The sequence below is a fragment of the Seriola dumerili genome, unplaced genomic scaffold, assembly GCF_002260705.1.
Source record: "Seriola dumerili isolate Sdu_G_001 unplaced genomic scaffold, Sdu_1.0 BDQW01000052.1, whole genome shotgun sequence".
Lineage (NCBI taxonomy): Eukaryota > Metazoa > Chordata > Actinopteri > Carangiformes > Carangidae > Seriola > Seriola dumerili.
In genome coordinates, this window is record NW_019174307.1 from 16917643 (window position 1) to 16943890 (window position 26248).

Genomic DNA, 26248 nt, shown 5'->3' on the forward strand with positions numbered 1-26248 from the left:
ATGTGTGTGTTATGTGATTCTGTCCAGGTTCTGTTTCCATTCTGTGAACTTGTTATGGTGGACAAGTTAGAATGCTCAGAAGAGTGGATTAAACTTTAGCAAAGTGAAAGAAAATACAGCTAAAACTTAAGTGTGTGTGCATGATATGGGGAATACTAACAACCTAATAGGACAACATGCTCTGAATTTGCAGTGTTTTGGATTTTCCCAGCAAAGTGGCTGCTGCGCCTTGTCGTTACAGTCCATCCACTCCTCCTGGTTTGAGAATGTTGCCAAGTTGCTCCGACTCCCAAGATGATGACAAGTCGACCTCAAGTCAAGGTAACAGTTGTTATCTTGTTACGGTTACTAACACTAGAAAGAAGATTTGATATTGTATAGTATAGTAGAACTATTTAACCTCAGCTGTAACTGTCATACACATTTAATGTTTTCTTAAGAGAACTCTTTGCTAGCTCTATGACAAATAGTACAGCTTACGACAGCAGAAGCAGAGGCTGCTGCTGGGGAAAAAGATGTGTAGACTGCATCAGCACATCAGTTTCACATGGTGCAGGCTGGTGCAGGCTTCTTCCTGAACTCCATCATATTACCAGCCAGAATGAGGCCGCTGTGTTGGCACAGCAGAGAAAACGTGAGGTTGTTTTCCTAGTAAAGCTGAACCCGGCCCAGCTCTTGCCACAGCACAGTGTAACTTGAATGGGGTAATTCTGCAGTTTAACCTTGGAAATAAGTTGTAAAATCCCGCCTCATAGTATTATAAAACACTGTGTAGTGCTTTGGCATCTGATAAGCCTACAAACTCATCAGTCTACTGTAATACTCAAATTGGGCTTCCTGGACTGTATTTCCTGTGCACTCGTCTGGATGCCCATCCACTGTGAAAGCAGATTACATTTCACAAAATTCCAGAGGAAAACTCCAGTTCATGTTTGTGAATGGTTTGCAATTTTACATTAGGTTTTCATGTATTCTATTCTTGTTAGGTTTTCATGGCATTCTACTGAAATATTGAGCAAACGGCCTTGTGGATAAGTTTTAAGTGTTTTGATGCCTTAACTTTATTTTACAAAGCACCTTAACTCCAATTTAGTATTGTAGTGGTGGTATACATTCCTAACATGGTTTGGTGGTAAAAGTTAATTATTAACTGTTAAGGTTGATTATTCTCACTTACTCTCATAATGTGCCCACTATAAATGTGTAAGGGTAAATAAGACTAAATGAACGCTGATACAGAGAAACCATGTGTTTTCCAGGCATCTAAGTGAGATAGACTGAAGCCCTGCTGTCTGTTGGGACGGGGCAGCTCTACTTTGGACAAATTAATCTCCAGTAAAGATGACTTAGATCAACTTTGAAAAACACTAAGATGAAAACCCATGAAATGATTACGAACGGCGGCCAGAATGACAAGTATTATCAACAAAAATTAATCAGGTGCATCTTTTCATGAACTCAATTAATAATGTGCAACAACGGGGTCTTTTTTCCCTGGAATGAAAATTAATTAGCAGGGGAAGGTCACTCGGAGATGCTGACATCACTCATCAGGCCGCTGTGGCAGTTCTAATTATTTGTCTTCCAGGCTTGACTGATCAAAAATTATTGCCATACCTGAGCAACATTTAGAAAAAAAGCTTTGTTTAAAGCGCTTTTAATTAGACCTGCTATTTGATTAATGCCATGTAAGCGCTCAGGATCGGCCCTCTTATCAGCATTTCTGACAAGTTTGCTGGGTATTGTTGTGTGAAAGACATTTTACTGACGCTAACCGACTGTTTAGTATCTAATTCGTTCACTTTAGTTGCAATTAAAAAGCTATTTACTGCTGGAGCACTTGTTGATATTAATATAGATGTTGTAAACTTTGACAAAGCAGTCTCCATCGATACTTGAAATAAATGTGGCATTTAGTGATAATAAGTAACTAAATTTGCATTATGTGGATTAGACCTAATAAAGACCGTTCTTACTAACAACCTACAATGTCACACACAAACACAGTGTTGTGGTTGATCACCCAGGTTGCTCCTTGCACATTCTTGGAGAGAGCAAGTGTGGCTCTAAGGTCCCACAATTTATTGTGTTTTTGTCAGCCATAATTAATAACAAAAGACAAAGGTCACACTAAGCTAACATGATTACCTAACCCCTGGCTGATAACATATCTAGCCTCTACCGGGCCCCTTGGTCACATGAAGAGAGGACTTGTCACAGAGCCATGTTATGATGGAGGCTTTATCAAGCGCTTGCGTCTTTTCCACGGAGTTATTGTGTTGACTCATTGCCTGAACTATCTTCAGCCCTTACTACATCAATTCACATTACCTGCAAATTAGCAAAGTTCTACTTTCAAGCTCACAGTACATTTGATCCAAATAGACTCTAAATGCCATTTCTGTTCCTATTAACCTACGGATCGGTGTGGCAGATATTTTCATGAGGTTGCTGGGGAAAAAACACGAGGCTAATGGCTTGGTTGTGACAGCGCTATTCATGATGATTTATGATTCTGTGTTTAAGTTGATTACTCCACTGCTGACTCGGAATACTATTTCAATTAGTGCACTGAAGGTCACTCCACGAAATCCCTCCATAATCTATTCCTATTAACACTAATGCGCCGAGTATCCATATCTGTTCACCCTTGTTGATTCAAATCATCCCCACTCCTAACGGCCAGCTTGTTTACTAGTTTACTGGTTCGGACGTATCCTAGATGGTAATTTTCTCTCCTCCGTGTATCATTAATGTCTTCAGTCTTGACACATAGCTAGAAGGGACATCTCAATAAAGCTTGGGTGCATTTTTATGGCTTTTATTATTTCTAATTTGTTTTACAGATCAAGTGATATTTATGCTGAATGAAATTGATCCTGAAAGCCCTATAGGCAAACGTGGTAATATCGTGAGGTTAGAAAGCAACAACGTCCTATTACTTGTCATCATGAGCACCAAAATAGCCTAGGCGTGATCAAAATTTTAGAGGTCTAAATTAATTTTACATCACTTTCATTCATACTCCCACTCACCCATGCAGAGGAGGAAATTAGCTACCTGTATTTAATCTAATATGTTCCCACTGTAAGCGCTGGTGGACATGATAGACTTAATCAGTTCACACTGAATCAAAAAGCTCACCAGACAGTGCTTAGCGAGGAACAATGTATTAAGTTTCAAAGACAGGGTCTCTGAGCTTACTACCTAGAAGAGAGATCTATTTTATTTAACAGGATACATTACTCTCACAGTACAAATAGGCTAACTGTCTGATGTAGTTGTCTTGATTGCAACTGAGGATATAAGGCAACTAATTTACTAGTAAAAGTTTATTGCATATTTGTCCATTAAATGTTAAAGTTCCTAGTTGTTTGATTTGGCAGCGAAACATTTTATCACATTTTAAACAAGCAGACAAAAATCTGTAATGAAAAAGGTCAAAGCTGTAACAGCTCTTATCGGGCACAACAGGCCTGTAGGCCTGAGGACAGGAAGCATCCTTTTTTTGAGAGAAGGGTAAAAGTGCTGACATTGTCACCAGTTGATGAGACTCTATCCAAGGGATAGGTGAAAACACTTGGGCACAGTGACATCAATTTTCAAGATGATTTAACTCCATTGCTCCTGTGTTGGAGGAAAGAAACTTCAGACCCCTGATTTACCTCCGATGACAGCCACGCGGCCCCCGAAACAATGTTTCCAAGGCTACTAGCGAATGACGAGTGGTCACGTCTGTACAGCCGTCCCCATTGGTTTGATTTATGTGACCGGGATCCAATAAAAATGGCAATCAAATCAACCCAGCCACTTTACAGGTAGAGGGCTGTCTGATTGAGTTGTCGAAGGCATGGCTGAGGCTCAGAATGATTATGCTAGGAAACGGAGAAGGGTCCATCTCTCCGCACCCAACAAGGACACCATACATCTCCCCATGCAGCTTTCCTACTCCACTGTGAAATGTATCCAAAATAACTGCACACCTACTGCTTGCCTGCCTCCCCTCTCTGAAGGTTATTTGTCGTCTGAAGGACTCTCCCTGTCAGCGTATGATGAATACCATGTACACAGACAAGAGCAGCGTCAGGTCCAGGATTAGCCGGAAAACTCACTGATCTGTGAATAACCTAAAAAAGAGGAGCTGAAGATTAGCAATGATGCTTTTAGGAATGATCCATCAAACTCAACTACCTCAGTCACTCAAATGAATCATCTCACTTGATTCTTTAACCTAGGAGAAGTACGAGTGACTGCCACGCTACCTGCAGGTCACAGAGATCATTTTGAGGATGTTTATTAAATCAGTGCTATCAATTTTCTTACTGATCATCTTTTATCTGTCCTGTCCTTGGAGATGAGTCAAACACACAATGATGTTAAAGGTTGCGGTATTCAACTTATGGCTTACCCATTCAACCTCCAGAGCTCCGCTGGCAAGATTGAATTACAGCCATTGCCATAACTTACAAATTGATACCTGAAATATGCCCCATAGTGAGAAGGCCTGTCACTTAAGTTAACTCTCTTCTGTTAACAGAGCTACTGTACAAAGCAGAACAAAAAAAAGGAGCAAACAATAATCATGTGAACTATTTGCCTTGGCTTTGAACTAATGACAGTTTAGGCAGGCCTGTTTACTGTGCATGAGGAAGCACACATTCAGGAAGTAAATTGGATCAAAGTACAAGCAGCTGCTTAAGTACTTACTCGCTTCGATAAGCAGAGTGAAATCACCATCATTGTTGCATTAGAGTGACTTGCTTCAGTCACCGCCAGGAAAGGAGACAGGAAGAGGAGAGGGGAGCTGATAGTGTACCAGCTCCATGTGTCATGAAGGAGCCACTGGCTAACAGCCAGCCTGAAAGAGAACAATTGAACATCACTGTTGAGTCTTTTTGTGTTGGAAACACAATCACCTCGTTGGAGAACAGAATGCATTGTACAACAGGTACAAACACATCCTCTGGAATAATAGTCAAGGACGTTGAATTGAACAAAATCAGTACACACCTTTCAAGACATACATTTATGAATAAGTTTTGCTTTGTTTCCCTTTGGCTGTAACAGCTACATTATTATTATTTTATTGAAAAGTTGGATACAGCAAAAGTCACCAGGTTGCAAATATAAAACATTGAATAAGCTCGTAGTTATAATAATCAAACAAGTAAAGGTTAGCACAAATGTGAAACCAAGGTCCTTCCAATATTTTCTCTTTAAGGGTCAAAGCAGAGAGTGAAAACAAAAATTCTCTGATCCAGAGAATCTGAAATGATCATCTTAAGTTTCCACTGAACTCTGAAGACCTTTCTTCTCCAGCAATGAGGACACAACGCAAAGTTCAAGGATTGAGCAAGTCAGTTGGACTAACATGCCATGGAACAGGAAATAGCCATTCATTGATTTTGTGTGTGTCCAGAAAGATCAATTTTATTCTTCCTTTGTTTTCAGACTACAATGCACTAAAGCTCCTGCAGCAGCAGGATGTGTTTCGTACAAGCACAGTCCAAATGAAGCTATAAATCAAGTGTTGGAGCAGAAACACATAATGTCATCCCCCATAGACCACGTGCTGTACAGTACCGCACCTCAAACTACTCCACTCTGCTTTCATTCTGTCTATACAAACAGTCTGACAATGTCCGACAAACTAATTAATATGACTGTCAAAATATCAAAACAAGGACTATTGAAAATTGTTCAGATTTACTTGGTTTTGGATATGTAGGCGTGTTCTTATTCTAAACTCTTCAAGTTAGTCACGGTTAGATTACAGTGGATTGCATTCGCTTCTTTATGATCTTCCTGTTACGCAGTTTGCTGATTAAGTATGTGTGTGTGCACACGTACATATGTGTGTGTGCATATACTGACACTTCTTTAATTGTATTGCACTTGTGCTATCTGGTGCTGGAGTTAACTCGTAAAAGTGAAGTCTTAAGCAGATTCCCAGCGTCTGCCTATTTAAGATTCATAGAAAAGACCATCCACCCCAATCAATATCTACTTGAGATTTAAGTTGCATTATGTGTCCCCTTCACAGGCATGATTTAAAACATCAGCACAAAGTATTCTTAATTTTATTGCCTGCCGTAAATTAAAATTAATGATGCTGACATCCACAATTAACAATGAAAAATGCAGATTCTTATAATTACTTTAGCAGTAATATTGTTTTCAGCCCAGGCTCAAGGTGCTCCTCATATGCTCCTCAACATTCAGTAAAACACAAAAAGACAGCTTCATTACATTTTATTTGCTATAGGAAACAAAAAAAGGGTCTAACAAAAATCCACAGCTCATTGGGGAATATCTCGCCATGCATAATTAAGCAAATTTGATTGGAATTAAGCATGACTTCTTTTGGTTGGGTTTTAATGAATGCAAATCAGGCATCTACATCCCTAAGATTAATTTCAGCCAATTAAAAAACAAAGCTTGTTGGAAAGTGTAAAAGTGTTCAAAGCAGGGCAGCAAAGCAGTTTCTCTCTCCCCCTCCCGTTCCCTCTCTCTCCCCATCTCATCTTCATAACTTGCACTCAGGAGAATCCCCCCCTTAACTTTGATCATTAGCATGAAGTTACAGGCAAACAGTATGAATTCAAATGCACTGCCAAGATCCTTATACCTTTTTAATCTCAAAGTTGTACCCCTTAATAGTTTCTTTACGCAATTATTGTTTGAGCACTTGTGTTTCAACACTGATACGACAGTCAGGATATGCTTTTGTCAGGAAGTAAACTTAAATCTAAATCTAAATATATTCAAATATTGACACAGTGTGCTAGTTTCTCACTTGTGATGCAAAGTCAAACTTCAGAGTGTTAAATATGTCATTGTTCTGGGTTTTGACAGGACAAAATATGACAATTATTCTGCATTAGTTTGCCCACAATAATGTTAGCACAACCTGAAATCAACCTTTATCAGTGTTCAAGAACATTCAATCCATCTGACTTAAGCACTCAGGAGATCTCATTGTGGTATTTTCCATGTGAAGGCACCATTGCACACCAGACCAGTGACAAATAACACAGCTCACACCAATAACAAATGTCAGTGTCAGGCAGTGTCTACGGCTTATGTAGGTGTTAGTCTCATTATGACAGCCTTACATTATCCTCCATCTTGAATGTTATGCTGTTTTTGCACCTATCAATGCAGCGCACAACAGCACTGAGTAAATCCTGATTATTTGGAGAGTCAGACGTAAACGCTAATGATTGAGGGCAAGCAGGCACCTTCAGGCTAATGCTAATCTGCCTGCGCATTGCTCGGAGAACGCCGTGTACATTGATTTGATCTCTCACATCAAAAGACAAACAGTGGTGCAAGTCAGCACTTCCCCAGTCAATGTCATTCCTTGAAGTGATTCCCCCACACGTGCATCTTCATGGGCTCGGGGAGGGAGGGAGGGAATAGAGAATTAGGCAATCAGATCTATTGGCATTTCTTTAAAGGAGATTCATGGTGGGAGGAAAGGGTAAAAGTAAGGAAAAGTGTTTCCCCATTCACCTGCTAGCCAGAGCCACTTCTGTACGGCTTGCTGTGTTTAGATTGCATTAATCCCTCTGTCTCTACCTGTTACAGAGCTTTCATTAATGTTGTCTTTTAACATCAAGTCTCCTGCAGAGTGGGGAATAAGTTGAGAGTGCTCAGAACTCTGTGGAAAGTTCAAAGCGCCACAAGAAACCCTTTATGTGTTCCCTTAATCATTCAAAAGCCCATCCTAGTATGCCACTTGCGTAGCTCCTCCATATGACGAGAAGAATTAATATTTGGCCTCTGATGCATTCTTTTTGAAAGAATAAAGGAATGTGAAGGGAAAGCATTATCTATTCAAGGAGCACAGGGAATACTCTGGCTGCGTCTCAGTTCTGTTGTAGCTGCTGCGTCTCATTTTGTCTATCGCAGATCACAGGACTGCAGACTGGTACGTTTCTGAGGGAGAATGGAGAGTGGGAAATTGTAATGTTTTATTAGAACCCTGTGGGAGAGTTTTGTAGAGGCAAGCTTGCCATTGAGCCTATTTGCATCATGCTACTAGTGAATAGATATGATAATATTGTGATACTTTGGAATCACTCCCACAAAAGTGGTTTATGTGATGATTTTTCTGCCGCGAGAGCCTCTGGCCCACCTCATGATATCTGAGAGATAAACCCACACTGCCGTTTTGTATGAATTTATTCTTTTTCCTGCAAAATTACAAAGCCACATTTTTTAGAGTTTAACTGATGATCACCACTTGAGTGAGAAAGATTTGAAAATATAAACCAGAATAATCATTTTTTCAGCAGTGTTCTCTGTCATTTGTTCTATTTCACTTCTTAGTATTTCTTGTCTGTTAGTCCTCCCATGTTAATGTATTAACTCTGATGCCTTAGGCTTTTCATTTCATTCAGTAAAGCCTCATTGCTATAGAGTTGGCCTTATGCTTACTTTATGCACCAAGGATCACACATTCAAGTTCACTAGAGCAGACCTATGCGCCTTTTGAAACATTTGGACCGCGTTATTATGAAAGTATAGTGTTCGTACATTTGTAACTGCAATTGCAACTCAGCCATCAGTGTAAAATTTGCTATTCTAAGTTTCCTGAATGCAACCAGACAGAGAGAGGGAAAAATGTGTGTACCCTTTATTTTCGCACATAATAACACAACAGAGATTATTATTCAGGGAGTAAAACCAGTGAAAGGCTATTCAGTACATTTGTTTCAGACTGTCCTTGTCAAAAAAAAAAAAAAAGACTGAAGAGGAAAAATTTGCACAAAGCCTTTAAACATTCTGTGCATTCAGTGGTGGCTGTTAAAAGCATTTTAATTAATTTTCATTAAATTGCATTGAACTATTTAAAAAGAGGGTACTGTGGAAAAAGTCTGTCTGCTAGGTGCAGGGCTAAATTGTGTGGAGTGAAGAGATGTTACTGAGAGATGGGAAGCCCAAGGGACAAGCAGGAGGACAATGCTGTCTCTTGGGAGAATTTTATGCTGCTGAAGTGAATTTGAATGCATAAAGGAGAACTCTGGTAAAAAGGAAAGGGGGGTACAGCATAGCCTGTGTTCTCCTGGTCCCTTGTGTGGGAAAAGAAGCAGATTACTCCCTTTTTTTTTTCTTTTTTTTTTTTTTTTTTTTTTTTTTACTCTGGCCCTATATTCTCAATTACTAATTTTGCATTTTAAGGTCTGTAATTGTGTCGTGAGTACATTCGCTCAACAGTTGCTTATTTTATCCCCACTCACCACACTTTAAGTGTCAAATGTGTTGCTCTTCAATGGTAGTTCATTTATTTCTAATGAAAGTATCCATTACCACTGCACAAATCTGTTACAGATGCATTGCATTGCAGTAAAAGTGTTCAGCACAGATTTATTGCTTCCACTAAAGAAGTTACATGTTTCCGCCTAGTTAGTTCGTTTTTCTGCCTCTTTGTTGGCTCGATATCTCAACAGATCTGCACAAAATTTGGTAGACAGATGGGATGTGGGCCAAGGAGCAATGGATTAGATTTGGGTAATGCTCTGGATGTAGGATTTTTTGATACAAGACTATCTTATGTTAGCGGTAAAACTAACAGAGACCTGAGTTTAAGGATTTGTTGAAAGTGTCTTAAAATTTTTTGTAATGATTGCATTGTCAGAGATATGCACTGTCTGTGTGCATCACTGAACACAAATGTTTTCTATGTTTACTTCAGTAAAAAAAAAAACATACGGCACACCATTACACAACACAGCAAAAAAACAAAAAAGAATGCAACATATTCGTATCAGCGCATTTTCCTGCTCAGGCAGGCAACGCCCCGCACATTCTCCCTTCTTAGTTTTCCTGTTTGGTCTGCCCTCTTTACTTTGTCCCTTATCTGAGCATCATTCATTCCTCCTCCGTGATCCTGCACTTGGCTGTGGTCTGCGTGGCTTGGCACCCTCCCATTCCTCCTCTACCACACTAAAGACACTGCTCTGCACTGTTCTTTGTCTTCAGCTAAAAGCAGAGGGGTTGGGGGGTTGTGAGGGCATTACTTTTTGGATATGCAGCAGCCTCACCTGTTTGCATTACACCTTGCCATAATGTCTGCATGTTGGTGTATTGCTATATGCAGCTTATAGTAAAACTGACATCAACAACATCATACTTTAAAGTAAAAATGATAAGTTAAACAATATTTAGATTATCTTTTAAGGTTGTCTAAACCAGTCATTGGGTCCTATTTGGTCTTTGAGCCAGATCCAAGGACCCCAAAATAATTAAGAAATAATTGTTGTATACACTATACAGTATAAAATCAAATCATTTATAAGAACAACTTCCATACTTTGGCTGTGTGAAAGCATAGGAAATAAAACAAAATTCAATACTGTATCAGCAACAAAGATCGTAATTTTGGCTTCATGTGTCCATTTGGGATCCATGACCTGAAAACATCTAAGAGACAGGCAGAGTCATGAGATAGTATTACAATCAGCATGAACTAGATTGCAGTTGATGTGTTCTGTGTTCCTGTAGAGGTCACTGTTGTGTGTTACCTGCATGTCACTCTGGGATACTATCAGCAGCCCAATTGCCTTCCTTTATGGAGACTACAGCAAGCATTGTGACATTGAAATAAACTAAGTATGTGAGCAAGAGAAGGATTACAGAGTTGATTTTGTTTGCCAAACCATAATGTGTAGTACAAACATCGTTTTAAAAGGGAAAAGTTTGTTGGTGCTTAATCTGTACAATGATGAGCAGTAATTATTTTTTATGCCAGTGTTAATCATGCTGTACCAGTAGTAAGTTAATTTGGACCAAATAAAAAATCTTATGTACATATGTCTGAAGGCATCTTAGAATTGTAGGATTATTTTCTTTCTGGAAGAGGCACATTATGCTAATCACAAAATCCCCATATTTGTGTATCTTCGAGATGATTGGAGCGGGCAATTATGAGTGGGCTTTATTACCAAGAACACAAATTAGATACTATGAATGAGTTCATCCCAAGCATTTGTATGTGCCATTTAACTCTGAAATCCTTGTTTATTAAACTCCAGTTGCACATATGAATCAACTCTTTGGCATTAATCATGAAGTACAAGGGCCCAGATGGTACATTCTTAGCCAAGCTTGAATTAATACGAAAGGTTGAAACGCTGTTGCATCGAGATCCTCTCAAGGATCTTTGAAGAATGACATGAATAATCATTATTGTTGGATGCATAGTTTATTAAGTCAGCAGAGCATAGTGACCTACTGCAAACTGAGAGATATTATAGCACATGGTGCTGCCCTGCCAAGACTTTTTGATATATTGCAGCTTTGATACTAAAATGAAGAATGGCTTCTTGTATTAACTCATAATATAAAATTTTAGTATCATATCATGCACCATAATATGAGTATCATATGGTGATCATGATAAATAAACATGCCCATGACCATGTGACACACTAACAATGGCTACACATCACTGATTCCTTACAATTTTACAGCCTGTTGACGCTGTTGAAGTGGTGAGCAGTTTGCGTTCAGCTTGGTTTATGATACAGTAATCCGATATCCTAGATTGGTATCAGTGCTGATACTGACCTTAACTAATTTGGTTTTTGCCAGGCATGAATGATTCATATTAAAAAGCTAGTGACTAGCAGGTGAATATAGTGGAGCATTTAGAGGGTCTAGATCGAAATATTTCCCTCAGGAGTTAGTAGAGAACAAAAATGGAGCTACAAGACAAGTGAGTATTGTACTTTGCCATTTGTTCGGTGGCCAGAAACACGACTCAGAATTAATGTTAATATTGTTCCTTAATTTATGAATGTGTAAACAAGTATATGCTTGCTAGCAAGTTAGCTATATCGACTTCAGAGTGATGGTATGTAAGTCTTGAGTTTACAACTCGTTTCCACTGGCCAAAAATAAAAATCTGTTTTGTACAGTGTAGTTAAAATGTACTGCCTCATGTTGTCACAATAGATAGACACAGTAATTTTTTCAATCTCTCTGTTCCACATAACAAGGAATACAGATATTAAATTAAAAATCAAAACAGAGTGCCGATATTAGATCAATACTCTGGATTGGCCAATACCTTGATCAGTATCAGCAGACTAAAACAAGGCTGGGAGGATTTTTAGTTCATAAGTAGCACAAGATTTTTTTCGGTTTTCCATCGATCTCTAATAATCAAACCAACTATGGCTAACTATGGGTCATAATAAGCTGCTGGCACAGATGACCTATGGGTTTTTTTTTAGGAGAGGACAGCCTTTTTAAATGTCTCATGTGTAACACTGCCATGACCAATTCCGTGTATCTTATCCCAATATCATTTAATAGGAGGTAGACAAACAAAAGGGCCAAATGGCAAAATTGTGTCTTTATTATTTAAATACCATTAAATTACACCTGAACATATAAACTGTTGTGAAAAAAAACTGTAGAAAAATCTGTGGTACTGTCAAACTTCACTGCCTGTTGAGAGGTGTTCCTATTATTTTGTTACTGCATTCAAACCAATGAGGATGGGCTTAACAACAGACACACCTCTCTGTATAATGCGGGACAGCACCACAAACTACACCATCCAAAATGATTATCCAGTTGAGTCAACACCTCTTTAATTCAGTTTCAACAAAAAACCGAACATTATAACCTTAATGATGATAGGATTCATTGTAAGACAGTTGTGTTAGACTGCATCAGTGTTAGCTATTTGTAGCTATAAACTGACAACTGAGTGTATATCCTGCCACTGCTCATTATAACATACTATATAATCCTGTTTCTTTTGTTCTGTACCAACAGTCCTTTTCCACTTTGCTCTGGCCTCTCACCTAATGTATTCCATCTTAGCAGATTTCTTGATTCCAAAGGACATTGCATCTCATTTCTTGTCACTTGTCGCCTAAATTCCTAAAGGTACAATTAGCATTTTGTTTGACGAAATGTTGAAAGGTTCATAGATTGATATTTGCAAAAATGTAGCAGGGTGTTTTTTTCCAAATGCAAATTCTGACATTTATTAACTTTTATTACAGATACTCTGTTTATGGATTGTAAAACTCTGCATAGATTTAATGGGAATAAAGTAAAATTACAATGTTTAAACACAATCAGTATGGCAAACCAGCAAGTGTGTAATTTAGTGTTGTGTGGCAATGAAATGTTTTACGGGCCTTGATTTATGTCCTGTGCATGGCATTTCTAATGAGAGAGACCAACATTGCAGTGTGCCTGTGTTCCAGGAAACTACATTTACAGCAGATCTTTTTTCTCAAGAGTGTTTTTCCCCTGTGAAATAATGTCAGCACTTTCCCACCTTCAAAGTCCTTTTGTTTCCAGATCTATTAACAATTCTAATTGTACAGGAACACTTGTTAAGTAAGGCTGGTAAATAAAGCAGGAAACGCATTATTTCCTTTTAGTGCAGATTAAAGGTACAGCTATGCTGGGTTGAAACACATTAATGAGGTTTTAAATAAAAATGCTGGCAGGGAATTTACACCGCTGACTGGTTTAACTGCAGTAAGCAGTTGATTTTCCTTGATGTTAAAGGGGAACATTATTTCACCCACTAATGAAAAATACATCTTTCCACCCTCCTATCTGTTAATTAACATGTTTGTGTTAAGGGATTTTCAAAAAGGAATACAATCGTTTTCAATCTGATTAAAGTAAGTGATACATAATAGGGAGGTTGTTTTCCTTGGGTCCTTCTGTTAATTGAATAGCTTTGTATGACTTGGAATGTTTTTCCTAGTCACAACAATTCGCCTGGACCTAGCTGCTCGGGATGCCCCTATCTTAATTACGGATCGTTTTCCAAATGTGGTTCAATTTCCTCAGCAGGACAGTTTCTGTTAACTGCTATTTTTAAGGCCAATAACAACGTCAAAGCTAGGGATGATTAAAGCAATTAAAGTTTCCCTTTGTTTTCTAAGCACAACGAGATAGGCCTGCCTGTTTGTACAGCATTTATTAAACATTTACTAAATGGAATTGAATCTGTCATCGATGAAGTTTTCCGAGACAATTACCTTTTAGCATGGCAAACACTGTTTCGCTCAGCTAACGTCTCGCAGCTTATGGCTGTGATTAGCCATTTGATTTCATCAAGCCAAACTAAAATCCTCTAGTGGAGAGAGAAAGGGTGAGTGAGGAGAGAGAGAGAGAGAGGGAGAGGGGTTTAAATATAGTTTTACCATCGGAATTTCTCAATTAGCATACCACATTTTCTCCATTAGATAAACTGCCTTTAGAGAGCTGGCTGGTTTAATCTGTTTAATGTCCGTGTAAACTATAATCTCCTGATTCTAAAAAGAAATCCCTTAAGGACATCATTCGCATACACTCTTCATAAGACAGTTTTTGAAAGACATGATCGAGTGCAGCTTTTAAAATGGGACTGAATGGTGATGGGTTGTTATGCCTATCATGCTTTTCTTTTCTATGGTGTACGGATTGAGCAAGTTGTGGTTTTACTTGCTTGAGTTTAGCTAATCATTAGTAATTACGCTTTTACAAGCTTGTCCTTGCTTGACTGTCACTAGAACATACAGTACTGCTGCATTTTAAGATTGTCCCAGTAGTATATAGGTTTATGTGGGTACTCAGTCTTCCGCTTAGTAATTCTACGAGTGTCATGGCAACAGTCTGTTGTCCCTGAAGTCATATGTTACATTAAGTCGCTCCTCTTGAAAGATGGCAGTTGTCGTTTTCTGAGAGATAATTTGAAAGAGACATCACCACGTGACACGATACATGAATCAAACTTTGATCTCAGATTGAATCAGAAGTGTATCAGGCTGTTTGTACACATTACTGCCAATCATAGCAGTGCAGGGCCGTTATATGGATATAGAAATCAGGATTTGTTGTTATCCTATTGAACGATGAGCAGAGAGAAATCAGAGTGTTTACATGCATATCATTGCCTTCCATCATACACTGCGGGCTGTATGAATTAGGGCCTGCAAACACAGCCTCATTCTCCTTGCATCACGCCAAGAGTCACTCCATTGATTACCCTTCCCCGCTCCCAGGAAATGGCTCATGCATCTCGTGTACATTATAACAAATGTTCTCTTTGCATTACAATTGAATTGTGATTGTTATGTTCAATCAATGGGGAAAGGTCACGGGATCGCTCCTGCCAGCGCTTTAATGGAGAAGTCGATGAGGATTCATTTTAATCACTGCGGCTGTGGCAGAATGAGCACAACACTGAGAGACTGTCAATGGCCCGGTAATTACCGCTGTTTATACAGGTTTCTGCTTTAGCAATTTAGATATCCACAAATCTCTCTGTTTCTTGCACCCCAGTTATATTGGAAGCTGCATGGCATCAAATGAAGTACTGTAGGATGTGGGCCGTGACTACTCTAATTGTGGAACTATCGGTGAGGCTGGCTCTTTGAAAATTAAGTGAGCTCCATTTGCTCCTCTTTTGAGCAGTTATATTACCAGAAAGCTGTTATTTTACATAGCTTGTGTGAAGGGGCATTCTATTAGCTAATCTGAATCCTAGTCCTGCCTTTTGCACTCGTATCAAGAGGTGGAATATTGTACACGTGCGTCACCCATGTTTACAGTTCACACCTGTCTAGGTTAACTCTGTACTGTAAGTGTACAAATGACTGTTTGTTCTAAATGATCTCATTCTATAATGCAATCGCACTAGAGGAAATTGTGATTCCATACAAAGTAGAGAACCTCAGTGATATACTTGTCGCTGATGTAGATTTAATTTCCCAGAATTCTCACTAAATGTCTAGACTTGACTTATCTACTTTTCTCTCATCTTTGGTCACTTTAGTTGATGTGTTGTTTTACATACGTACATACACATACGTAAGATGACTTAACTTTCACTTTATACAGTCAGAATTGGTTGGTGAAGTATGTGTAAGCAACAGCTGTGAAGTAAAAATGCAGTTTTAAGTAGACTGAGACTGCAAGTAATGATTATATTCATTATGGATGAATCAGCTTATTCTATTTTAAAAAGGAAATGGTCAAAAACACCCCTCAGCAAACAAACAAACAAATAAAACAACAACAAAAAACAGTGAGTCATCAAATAAGAATTTGCATTAGAGTGTTTTTTGCATATAAACTGATTTATCAACTAATTATATCAGCTGTAACGTAGACTGTCTCAGGATCTTATTTTGCATCTTGAAGTTAGTGGTTCGGATCAGAATATAACAGCAATATCACTTCAGACTCGGTAACTTAACAGTAAGAGGGAAGCCATTCTTTTTGGAAAGACGTTGATGTGTCCAGGGTAGAATATTATCACGCAGCCTTGACTATCAGAGTGCTCTCTGACATCACCCCTTTACCCCAAGTGGCATGTTTGTGTTGGACGGTGTCTAAGGATAGATGGGGTCAAGGCAGTGTAACCTTTGAGAAACAAATATTCATGATCAATAAGTGCTTTATTCCAAGCATCTAAATGATTCTTATGTCTGAAGCTGCTTCTCCCCCTCCACTTATTTGCCCATGCAGAAAAACAGTTTGAAGATTTATGCAGACTAGGTAAAAGGACATTTTAAAAGACTACACAGTATCACTGCTTCCAAATGTCATGTAATCATAGGTTAGAGGAGAGTGCTGGGCACAGAGAGCTAAGTGATGTTACAGATAATGAATTGCCTCTGAAATATAATACATCGTGAGTATGATTCTTTGTTCCAAGCTCTGTACACCAACTCTGTACAATTAAAGTTATTTATCTCTCTCGTTTTTTAAGTTCATCAATTATATTGTGATACACTTAATGTCCATAAGAGGATGATGTATGATTGGTCTAATTATTTCTTATTCACCATGCTTTCTAAAGCATATCAATTTTGTTAATACCATGTAATTAAAACACGTCAGTGCGCTACAAGTTGCTGGCTGTATTAATGACTATGAAAATTATTTTAATTAAATAGCCAATTATAGAAAAATCCTAACCATGAGAATTGACATTTAAATGAATTCAATTTAAATTGCTTTTCAACATTGTTTTATCAAAGCTTTATGGGGTGAATAAATTATTACATCAAACAATATACTGTGTCATTGATCATACACAAGTCTTGTCCCATATCTATACATTTTCAAACACTTTCCTGATGCCATACATCATACTGGGTGATTACATTTTGACATAGTCATTTGTTTACCACAATCTCATCCACATGTACTGTACCTCTGTGTACTTTCAGGAAAGCTCTTAACTGTTTATGTGACTTAGTTCAGTCACGCTCGGAACTTCATTCACTGCGTTAATTTCCAACTATTTTTGCAAGGACAATTTTAAACTGCCGCTACTAAGCTCCACTATGCCTGAAGGAAATATATGGCACATTTTTGTCACAAGTAAACAGTTTTCCTAGTAAGCTGCTTCCTCCCAAGACAGGTTCCCACCCATGACTTTTACATGCAGTAATGATTTTGCATTTGTGCTGAATTATATCAACAAAGTATTGTGATGTAAATCACTGTACCAGTATACAGACTTTATTTTTGTGTTATGCTGTGTTTTCATAACTGGGGTCAAACACATGCAGCCCACCCAGTCTGTTGAAAGGCCTTTGTATCGAAAAACATCATACATATCCTGTGGTGCCTTTTAATACCTATTAGGCTCCTCATATTTTCCTTTTTTCCCCTGCATAATGTTAATGAAAGTCATTTTTCAGACATTACAAGCACAATGATTTGCAGTTAACCCATGCAAACAAGAGAAATAGTGGGCAAACTGTTGTGACATTCATTGTATATAATGAAATCTTAATATGGTGCATATTTAAGTGAAAGGTTAGCAACATAAAGGGCAAATGGATTGCCTGGCAATGAATTTTAAGCAGCTATTGATTTTACACTACAAGCTACCTCTTTCCCTGAATGATAATTTTGAAATGGCACACTGCTTATCTTAAAGCTGATCTGACACAACAGGACAACAGGAATACACAGAATATTAAGGCAAATGCTGACTGTGATAAGCAACGCGCCTCTTGATGACTTACACCTTAATATTACGCGTCTCCAGACCCACCAGTTAATTGGAAATCTAAGGAAATGAGCACTACCAAGTTGGGGGACGGAAAGTAAAAAACCCTTACGGTTGTGCTGACTCAAACTGATTCTTAAACATCACTTTAATTTCTGCAAAACTCTCAGAGTTTGATTAGTCCACTCGCGGTTTTTCTGCCGTACCTTGAATAACATAAAAGCTGAGTATTGTTTACAAGTCTTATCTAACATACTAAAGCCCTGATCTTAATGGGTTGCATTGTATTAATGAATTGTCTGATTTGGGATAATTCTGCTGCATGTTTACATGCTGTAGTGTTACACCAACCTGGCTGATTTGTTAGAAAATACACAGCGCTTCATAGATGTGCCACAGTGGCTAAATACATGTGTAAACTCTATATAAGCTGCTCTTACTGTACACGGACTTGACCCCTGTTACAGTGCGTCAATCCCTCCCTCTCCGCCTTTATCCTTCTTTCCTCTTCTGTCTGAGTTTGAGACTGAGGGAAAGTTTGAGAGTTCACGTTCGAGCTGGGTTAAGCTTGGTTCACTATTCAGCATCATAAAATACTATAACCCCTGAACAAGCTGGTGTTCTGTCTGGAGGATATGCAGTATGTGCACCATCTCTAGAGTTGACACTACATCACTGTGTAAGCCATCCCTAAAAGTAAACAGTTACAGTTTTTATGATCAGTGTGTAAATGTTTATTTTATTTTTTTTAGGTTTTAACCTAATGTAGTTTTCTCACACCACCTCAAAATGTAATTGGCACTATCAATATGAAGGTTTCGGCTTCTCTCAGGTACTTTATCTACAGCAAATTGGAGTTCATTAACAATTTTAACAATGTTGCCTGAGGACACATTGTTTGACATGTTCATCTGCTCATCTGTAATTCTTACATAGTAAAATAATAGTTATCTTTGGCATTGCACCTGAAATGGACAGTAAGCGGAAGACGTGAACCACTGCATGTGTAGTACCATATAACTTGTATAATGATATAACTGAGTGCTAAGTGCTGGAGAATTACAGTCAAACTTTAATAAGTAAGTGTACTTATATATGCAGTATACATTGTGATGTAAACAGTGTTTTAGTTTGGATACAAAACTTCCATTCCTGAAAAACAACCATTACCTCATGTTGTGATATGCTCTTACTTCATACAAAAAGCTTTAGCCACTTTGGTTGTGTAAATACAATAACCAGACAGGACTAATTAAATGAGACATATTTCCCTGGTCACAGATAGGGTGTACCTTGAACAGTGAGTCATTATGCTCAGTCAGAAAATATGACATCAGAATTAAAGTTATGAAAACATTTTCAGTATTAATGCCTGAATGAAAAAAAAAAAATACAAGTTTGCAAAAATGCTTTTAAATAGTCACAGAATGTAAGCAACTACAGTGCAACGAGTTTTCGAAACATTTTGGTGCATAGAGTGATTAATTCTCAGATTCATGAACACTGTGTGGATTTGCATACCGTTGGATAGCAGGTGTAACCTTTATGCCTGTTTAATAACTAATACCTGAAATTTCAGACATACCCAGTGAGTGCATGTTGTTTTTGACCACAGAAAGGAAAAAAACAATTCCTGCAAATTTTTACACGATCATGATCCGATTTAACCGGATCTCTCATGCGTGGAATAAACGAGGCAACATCTTAACAGACCTGAAACATTTCAGTGGTAGCCAGTACCCAGTTATCTGTTCTTCAAAGGCTTTCACTGTCCCCTAGCTCCTCCCTCTCTGTACCGTGTGACAACAACAACTCATCCACAGAGCGGAGCTGCACTTTTCAGCTCATTTTCCTCCTGTCATTCCTCCTCCTATCTTTGATCATTGTCCCGCCGCTCAGCCCCCCCAAAACCCTCACTCAGCACGCCTTTTTTCGGCAGCTCTTTTTACTTCCCAACTTATCTGAGGAGCTAAACTCTCGTGGATTCTTTCATTTAGGGGTGTCTCGGCAGGCTGGGTTTTATACTTTGAACTTCGGCTACTCTCTTCCCCTCCTGTAGGTGACCATGGCCGTACCGGCTGCTCTGATCCCACCAACTCCTCTGGTCCCACCGCCTCCGATCTCGACTCCCTCCGCGACGACGTCCCCGCCGTCGACAACTTCATCACCATCTCCATCCCTGGCCCCCCCATCCGGACCCGGACAGAACCTGTTCAGATCAGAGCTCCTCGCCACCAGCAGCCCGGGCATCCCGACATCGGCTCTTCCCCCCAGCAAACCCGTGTACTCGACCCCGTCGCCTGTTGAAAACATACCGCAAAACAATGAGTGCAAGATGGTCGAGTTGCGCGGTGCCAAAGTGGCTTCTTTCACCGTGGACGGCTGCGAGCTCATCTGCCTTCCTCAGGCTTTCGACCTGTTCCTGAAGCACCTGGTCGGCGGACTGCACACGGTCTACACCAAGCTGAAGCGGCTGGAGATCACGCCGGTGGTGTGCAATGTGGAGCAGGTCCGCATCCTCAGAGGACTCGGCGCCATCCAGCCCGGGGTGAACCGCTGTAAACTCATCTCCAGAAAAGACTTCGAGACTCTGTACAACGACTGCACCAATGCGAGGTTAGTGGCGAGCTGTGTACGGCATTTTGGTTTAAATGTCTTTGCGGACAGCCGTGCGTAAAGGCGCAGGAGCAAGAAAGGGGGAGACATTTTCCCTTTATAAAACAAGTGGCTCAAGCGACATGATTAACTTATCAGCCGAGTTTCATAATCGATTGTTTAAGCGTGTGTAGGTGCGTGTGGATGTGCGTTAGCGTGTCTGTCAAACTCCATCCCAAACATTCAAGTAACGTGCTGGCAGTTAGTTCTCTGTTGGACGGGAAGAGGCCAGCGCGCAACATCAGTGGAAAAGTTTAGTGAAAGTTTTTAACACGTGCAGGGCAAAGCTGTGCCATGATGGATAGCCTGTCTGCCTCTGAGCAAATGAATCGATAATGTATACTACACCTCTGCTGAGTTTCACTATGCTGTTGAATAAACTTCAGGTGTAGAGCTGCCACTGCAAAGATAATTTCAGAAACAGGAGCCTTGTCATCTTTTATGAGCCACACTTTACTGTAATTCCTCTATTAATTTACCAGCTCAAATTTATTTTTAAATGATGGAATTAAAAGTAGGTTATGCCTTATTATATGTCCTTGCCACAGGGGTAATATGATTTCACTTGTGATAAGTTAGATTTTTAGAAAGTAAACAAGACAAACCCAGATTCTCAGAATTTGATGGCATGGAATATTTTTTTATATCGCATTGATAGCCAGCACATTTCTTTAAGAGGTTATAATACACTCAGGGTTCCTGTTGAAAAAGCGTGTATGAAGCCAGTTTTTTTTTTCACACTGTAAATTCTAGGGATAATTTTCTCTCTCTCACACACACATACACACACACACACACATACACACACACACACACATACACACACACACACCAGAATCTGCCTTAAATCAAACAGCCTTGATTTCTGTAAAACAAGGAAATTAATACAGAGTGAGCAAGGTAAACATCTCCACATGTGCAAATTAATGCATCACCCCATATTACCAAAATCAAATATTTTCATCTCTATATGTTTTAATATGGAGTGATTTAAGTGGCGATCAATATTTGATTAAAAGCCATTTTTACTGTTATGTTGCTCCTAGCTTTGATGTATCGCTGAGTCTCACAGGATGGTTCAGCCTGGTCAAATTTACCATCTTACCTGTCACTATGATTGATTCCATATTGATCTCCTTGCCAGAAATGAGTTGGAAATGCAAATATGATGGAAAGGCTCGCATCAGTGGGGAATAACAATAAACACTTTGAGTCTCAGTTTAAAAGCACACATTATTTTTGGAAAATTATAGTGTGAGATTAAACTTAATTCTGACTTTTTGGATGAACGCTTAAGTATCACACGCATGTGAAAAATCACAAACACTAAAGCAGACACACACACACACTCCGAAATTACTGTGCAAACAGATCATTTTTTTAATGTGCCATTTTGTGTCATTAAGATCCATACATATGATGAGGTTGAATACAATTTGATCCTCAAAGTCCGGTCAGAAAATGCAAAATCAAGTAAGGGAAACTTGAGAGAGATATTATCACAGTTGAACATTTTTAATTCTAAATCTCTCTCATGTAGTTCATTTATTTACATTTTCCGTAGCCTGCAGTTTTCACAGTTTCTCTTCTCTTTACACTATATCCTTCAAAACAGTCAGCCTCACACATCTACACACAACATTAGCATGAGCTTATGAATATGCTGCAGTTCCACATTTCCATTCCAGTAGCAATCGTCTCGACAACTCACCTGTACACTTAGGTGCTTAAGCATCATTTACATAAAGCATCAAGGGAGCAGAACACCCCCCCCCACCCCCCCTCCCTTCTTTATAGAGAGAAACATACTGTGTGGTGATCCTCCTCTCAAGCCTGGCGTGGGGCTTCAGGTGACAAAGTATGTGGTTGAACTCTCTGGGTTGTCAATGGGGGGATGGCCAGCGATGGGGTTAAAGGATAATGCAGTGCCTCGCGTCGCTTTAATGACGCTAAAGTGCTGGGCTATTACGGGCACATGGACAGGACTGTAATTGTCTCTGAAAGCAGCCAGGTTCTCCCGGTGCTGGGCTGAAATCAATCACTCAGACCCGGCCTGCCCGCCTGCCTGCCCCATTTGGAGAATTACATCATGGAACAGTGAGGCATCCGCTGGATAAAAGGCTTCTGTTACTTAGAATAAGTTGATTTTATTTGCTGGGATGTGTGCTTTACTCCGTCTGTCATTGAATTGCTGCTGACAGAATGATCAGTCGGAGTAAACAGGACACAGGTTGCCCAGTAGGTGAAAACAAGTTCCCTCTCCAAAGTCGATGTTCCCTTTTGTACCGACTTACTGTAAGATAACAAGAATTTGAGTTCACCGGTTAACCCGCTTGGGTTACACAACAACAGCCTGCTGCCTGAGATAGTTTAGCTTTTCATCTCACCCTATTACCACAATGTCACTACTCTTTTTATACAGTGGCAGAGTAGTAACAATGAAGTGAATAATACTCCTGTACAATGGGTCTTACTATTTCACATGCTGTTTTTTCCCCTCCCACGGTCTATTGTGTTAAAACAACACTACTCTCATTTTGCACACAGTGTGAATGTGAATAGCATCACAGAGCACCGCTGCATCCCGCTGGTTTAGTTTTGATGTGGACACAAACAAGCTCTAGCCAAATTGTTCCCAACTATGCTTACTTTAGCATAACACTTTCTGAGCGCATTAAATAGACAAGAGTATTTTATTTTCGAATTGTGATGTTGGATTTTTATGTACTTATTTATTTCATTTGTATTTAAGTGAGGGATTTAAACATGGAAATGTATGATTCCTCTTACATTTTTTTTACAGTGAGTGTTTGAACTATGTGTACTTTGCCTAGTAAGTGACATATTTTTTTTAAACTAATTATTGTTAATCTTTAAAGATACTAGGAATACAGTCATTCTCGACCCCTTCATTTTCCTAAGGACTCTTGTGCCAGATTAGCAGTGTTCGCTCTTGCTCCCACACTGATCCAGGTTCAGTAATCTCCCCTACATTATGACTCTGGCCCTCCAGGAGCCCTCCAGGAGCCCTCTGTTCCAGCTACTTGTTTTCCTTTTCATTTTCCCTGCGGTGGGATGGAAAAGGTTCTTATTGCTGTGTGACACTTGAACTCTCTGAAAGGTTATTATAACACGGGGGGCGGTGCAGAGATATCGCATATCTCTCATTGGTCTGCTTTGTGGAGGCAGGCTATCCGATGCTGGGGCGCAGAAATGCAGCAGTTAATTGACAATCATTGTCTACCCCTGAAGGTTAACCACACGCCCCAGACAATGTCCCACCACTGGGAATGGGACGGCTTTTCACTTACATGCCCTTCTTAAATAGATTTTCCCTGGCTCGTTTCAGTCAAACAGATCTGACTCTGAAATGTTACGAGTGACAGGTCACAGTGAAACGACTTTTTTCTTTAACAAATATATCTAATTGATACTGATATGACAGCGAGTGTTATGAGAGCTATCACCTCTCTTGTTCTTACTTTGAGTGTTTATGCCTAAACACACATATTTGCAAATGACGGTAATTGTTTTGTTTAGCGCTCAGTGTGAGCTGCCACTGAGGGTGCCAGCTTGTCTCTCTCCCTCCTCTCCTCTGCTGAGCTCTCTTATAATATATTTGTTTTCTACAAGGCACGGATGTGTTTACAGGTACTCAGGGGAGATTTCTGGATTCCATTCAAATCATTCCCAGTCAGAGTGGGTGCTAAGATACCCGTCACCCAGCAACCACATCCAAGAGGGAGCTTGGGCGATAATAACTTCAAAAACAGAGTGACAGATGCCTGATTAGAGAGAGGGAAAGAGCGAGAGAGGGAGAGAGAGAAGGGGAGAGAGATGGAGGGAGAGAGGGGGAGAGAGAGATAATGGTATACAAAGCTGTTTAAAATCCAAATCTATTCAAGTACTTTCTTGAAAGTCAAATTGGCCCTCATATTGTGTGTTGTTTCTTTATCGAAGTAAAAAAAAAAGCATTTAAAGTTCTTTTTTTTTGTTTTTGTTTTTTTTTACATGTTTAATCCTTCTGTGGGGCTCTGCTAAATTTGATTAGGTACAGTACATGTGCTCAAGTCAACTGTGCAGTTGGCAGATGGCGGCAAGGTGTTTTTTTTTTTTTTTTTTTGCAAATAGTCTCCTTGAAAATCAGAATTGCTTTATTGACTTGACATTCACTCAGCTGTAACAAGTGCAAATTAAAACATTTTTTAGAAAAATCCACAGACGAGCTCAGTTGACAAAAAGTAACATTCATTTTCTTCATTTTCTTTTAAGATCATTTCGTTGTAGCTTACAATGATGCTGAGCCAAGACTGTCGAAACCACAGATTTCACTTGTTAAAGAGGCTTTGTTTGACACTGTCTAATGTCATTTGTGGATTTAGAGGCTATTTGCATGGCAAAGAGGCCTGTATTGTTAATTTGCCTGTCGGATGCATTAGTTGTCCAAGCTCCTATCTTATTTGCATGTCTTTACTGGATCGGCAACAGCAATTGAATTACCAATTAATTCTTCTACCAAAATGAAATGGTTTAAAATGGACATCAGGTCTTTTTTCCACATTGATCAGTATAATAAAATGACCTATTTTTTTTACTATGTTCACCAACCATAATGGGGTATTAGCTTTGATTTTTATAGACAACAGACTTAAGCTGTTTGAAATATATCTGTCAATATGACTTATCTAGCATATTAAACTAGATTTGTTAACAGTGATTTTACCTGATGATTTTGCACTTGAGACTGATTGCCTGACAGAGCAGCAATAGATTTTGGGTCACTCTGATTTCTGTTCTCCTCTCTCCCCAGCCAGAGCTCCCCGGCTTGTCTTTACTCACGGGCTCCTTCACATTACAGCACATTTAGGGAGCATAGCAAAAGTCACTGATGCTCGTACCAGGATGTTAAATGCTACTGACAGAAGTTAGAGGGAGCAGATGAGATTTCCTGATTGGAGAAGGAATGCAGGCCCTTGCCTGGCTCTGTCTAATATGGTCACATAGAGAAATTGATTTTCTTCAGAAATTAATTAATTTTTCATATAGCCCAAAGCTGGAGTTTAAAAAAGAGTGCACACTTGCTGGTTTCCTATTTTCCCCCTTTTTTAAAGAATTATTGCCTAATCATATTAATACTTTTGCCCCAAGGATGAAAAGATAATTGTACAAATGCATTTGGAAATATGTATCACTGAGTATTTATGATTAAATTATGCAAATAACTCCGCTCCCATCCTTCGTGGGCCCAGATTGTCTAATTAGGATTGATATGGCGAATAGATGTTGGGGAATCTGAATACAAGCATGTCCAAAGAGCAGAAAATTGAAAATGACAAGGCTGGAATCCTTAAAAAGTGTGTAGGTTTTTTTTCCTTCCCTCTCTGTCTAATTCAGCGTAGCTGTATCAGGAGTTAATTTTCCCTGGCTTCATTTCTCGTCTGAGCTGACAGGAAAAGGAATCCATCAGGGAAGCAATCTCAGATGGGATTCCACAAATTTCCTCCACTTGTTTTTTGTCCCCCTCTTCATTTTCGTGGGGGCTATCAGGGATGAATCTTCTCCTGAGTAAACATGCAGATGTTATTTCTCCAGTGTCAA

At 39.3% G+C, this 26248-nt stretch overlaps 1 protein-coding gene across 9 annotated transcripts in view; it reads left to right on the forward strand.

Annotated features, from left to right (window-relative positions):
• The first annotated feature begins 264 nt into the window (after positions 1 to 264).
• LOC111218395 (dachshund homolog 1-like) overlaps positions 265 to 26248 on the forward strand; it is a 109675-nt gene continuing 83691 nt past the window's right edge. For 8 of the 9 annotated variants that reach the window (XM_022740678.1, XM_022740680.1, XM_022740683.1 and 5 more), the window contains exons 1-2: positions 265 to 321; positions 20055 to 20611. In XM_022740678.1, coding sequence (XP_022596399.1) covers positions 295 to 321; positions 20055 to 20611 — 584 coding nt within the window. In that variant the 5' untranslated portion in view covers positions 265 to 294. Of the gene's footprint in view, positions 322 to 19890; positions 20612 to 26248 lie in introns of those variants that run through there. The other variant, XM_022740684.1, reaches the window with a different exon arrangement.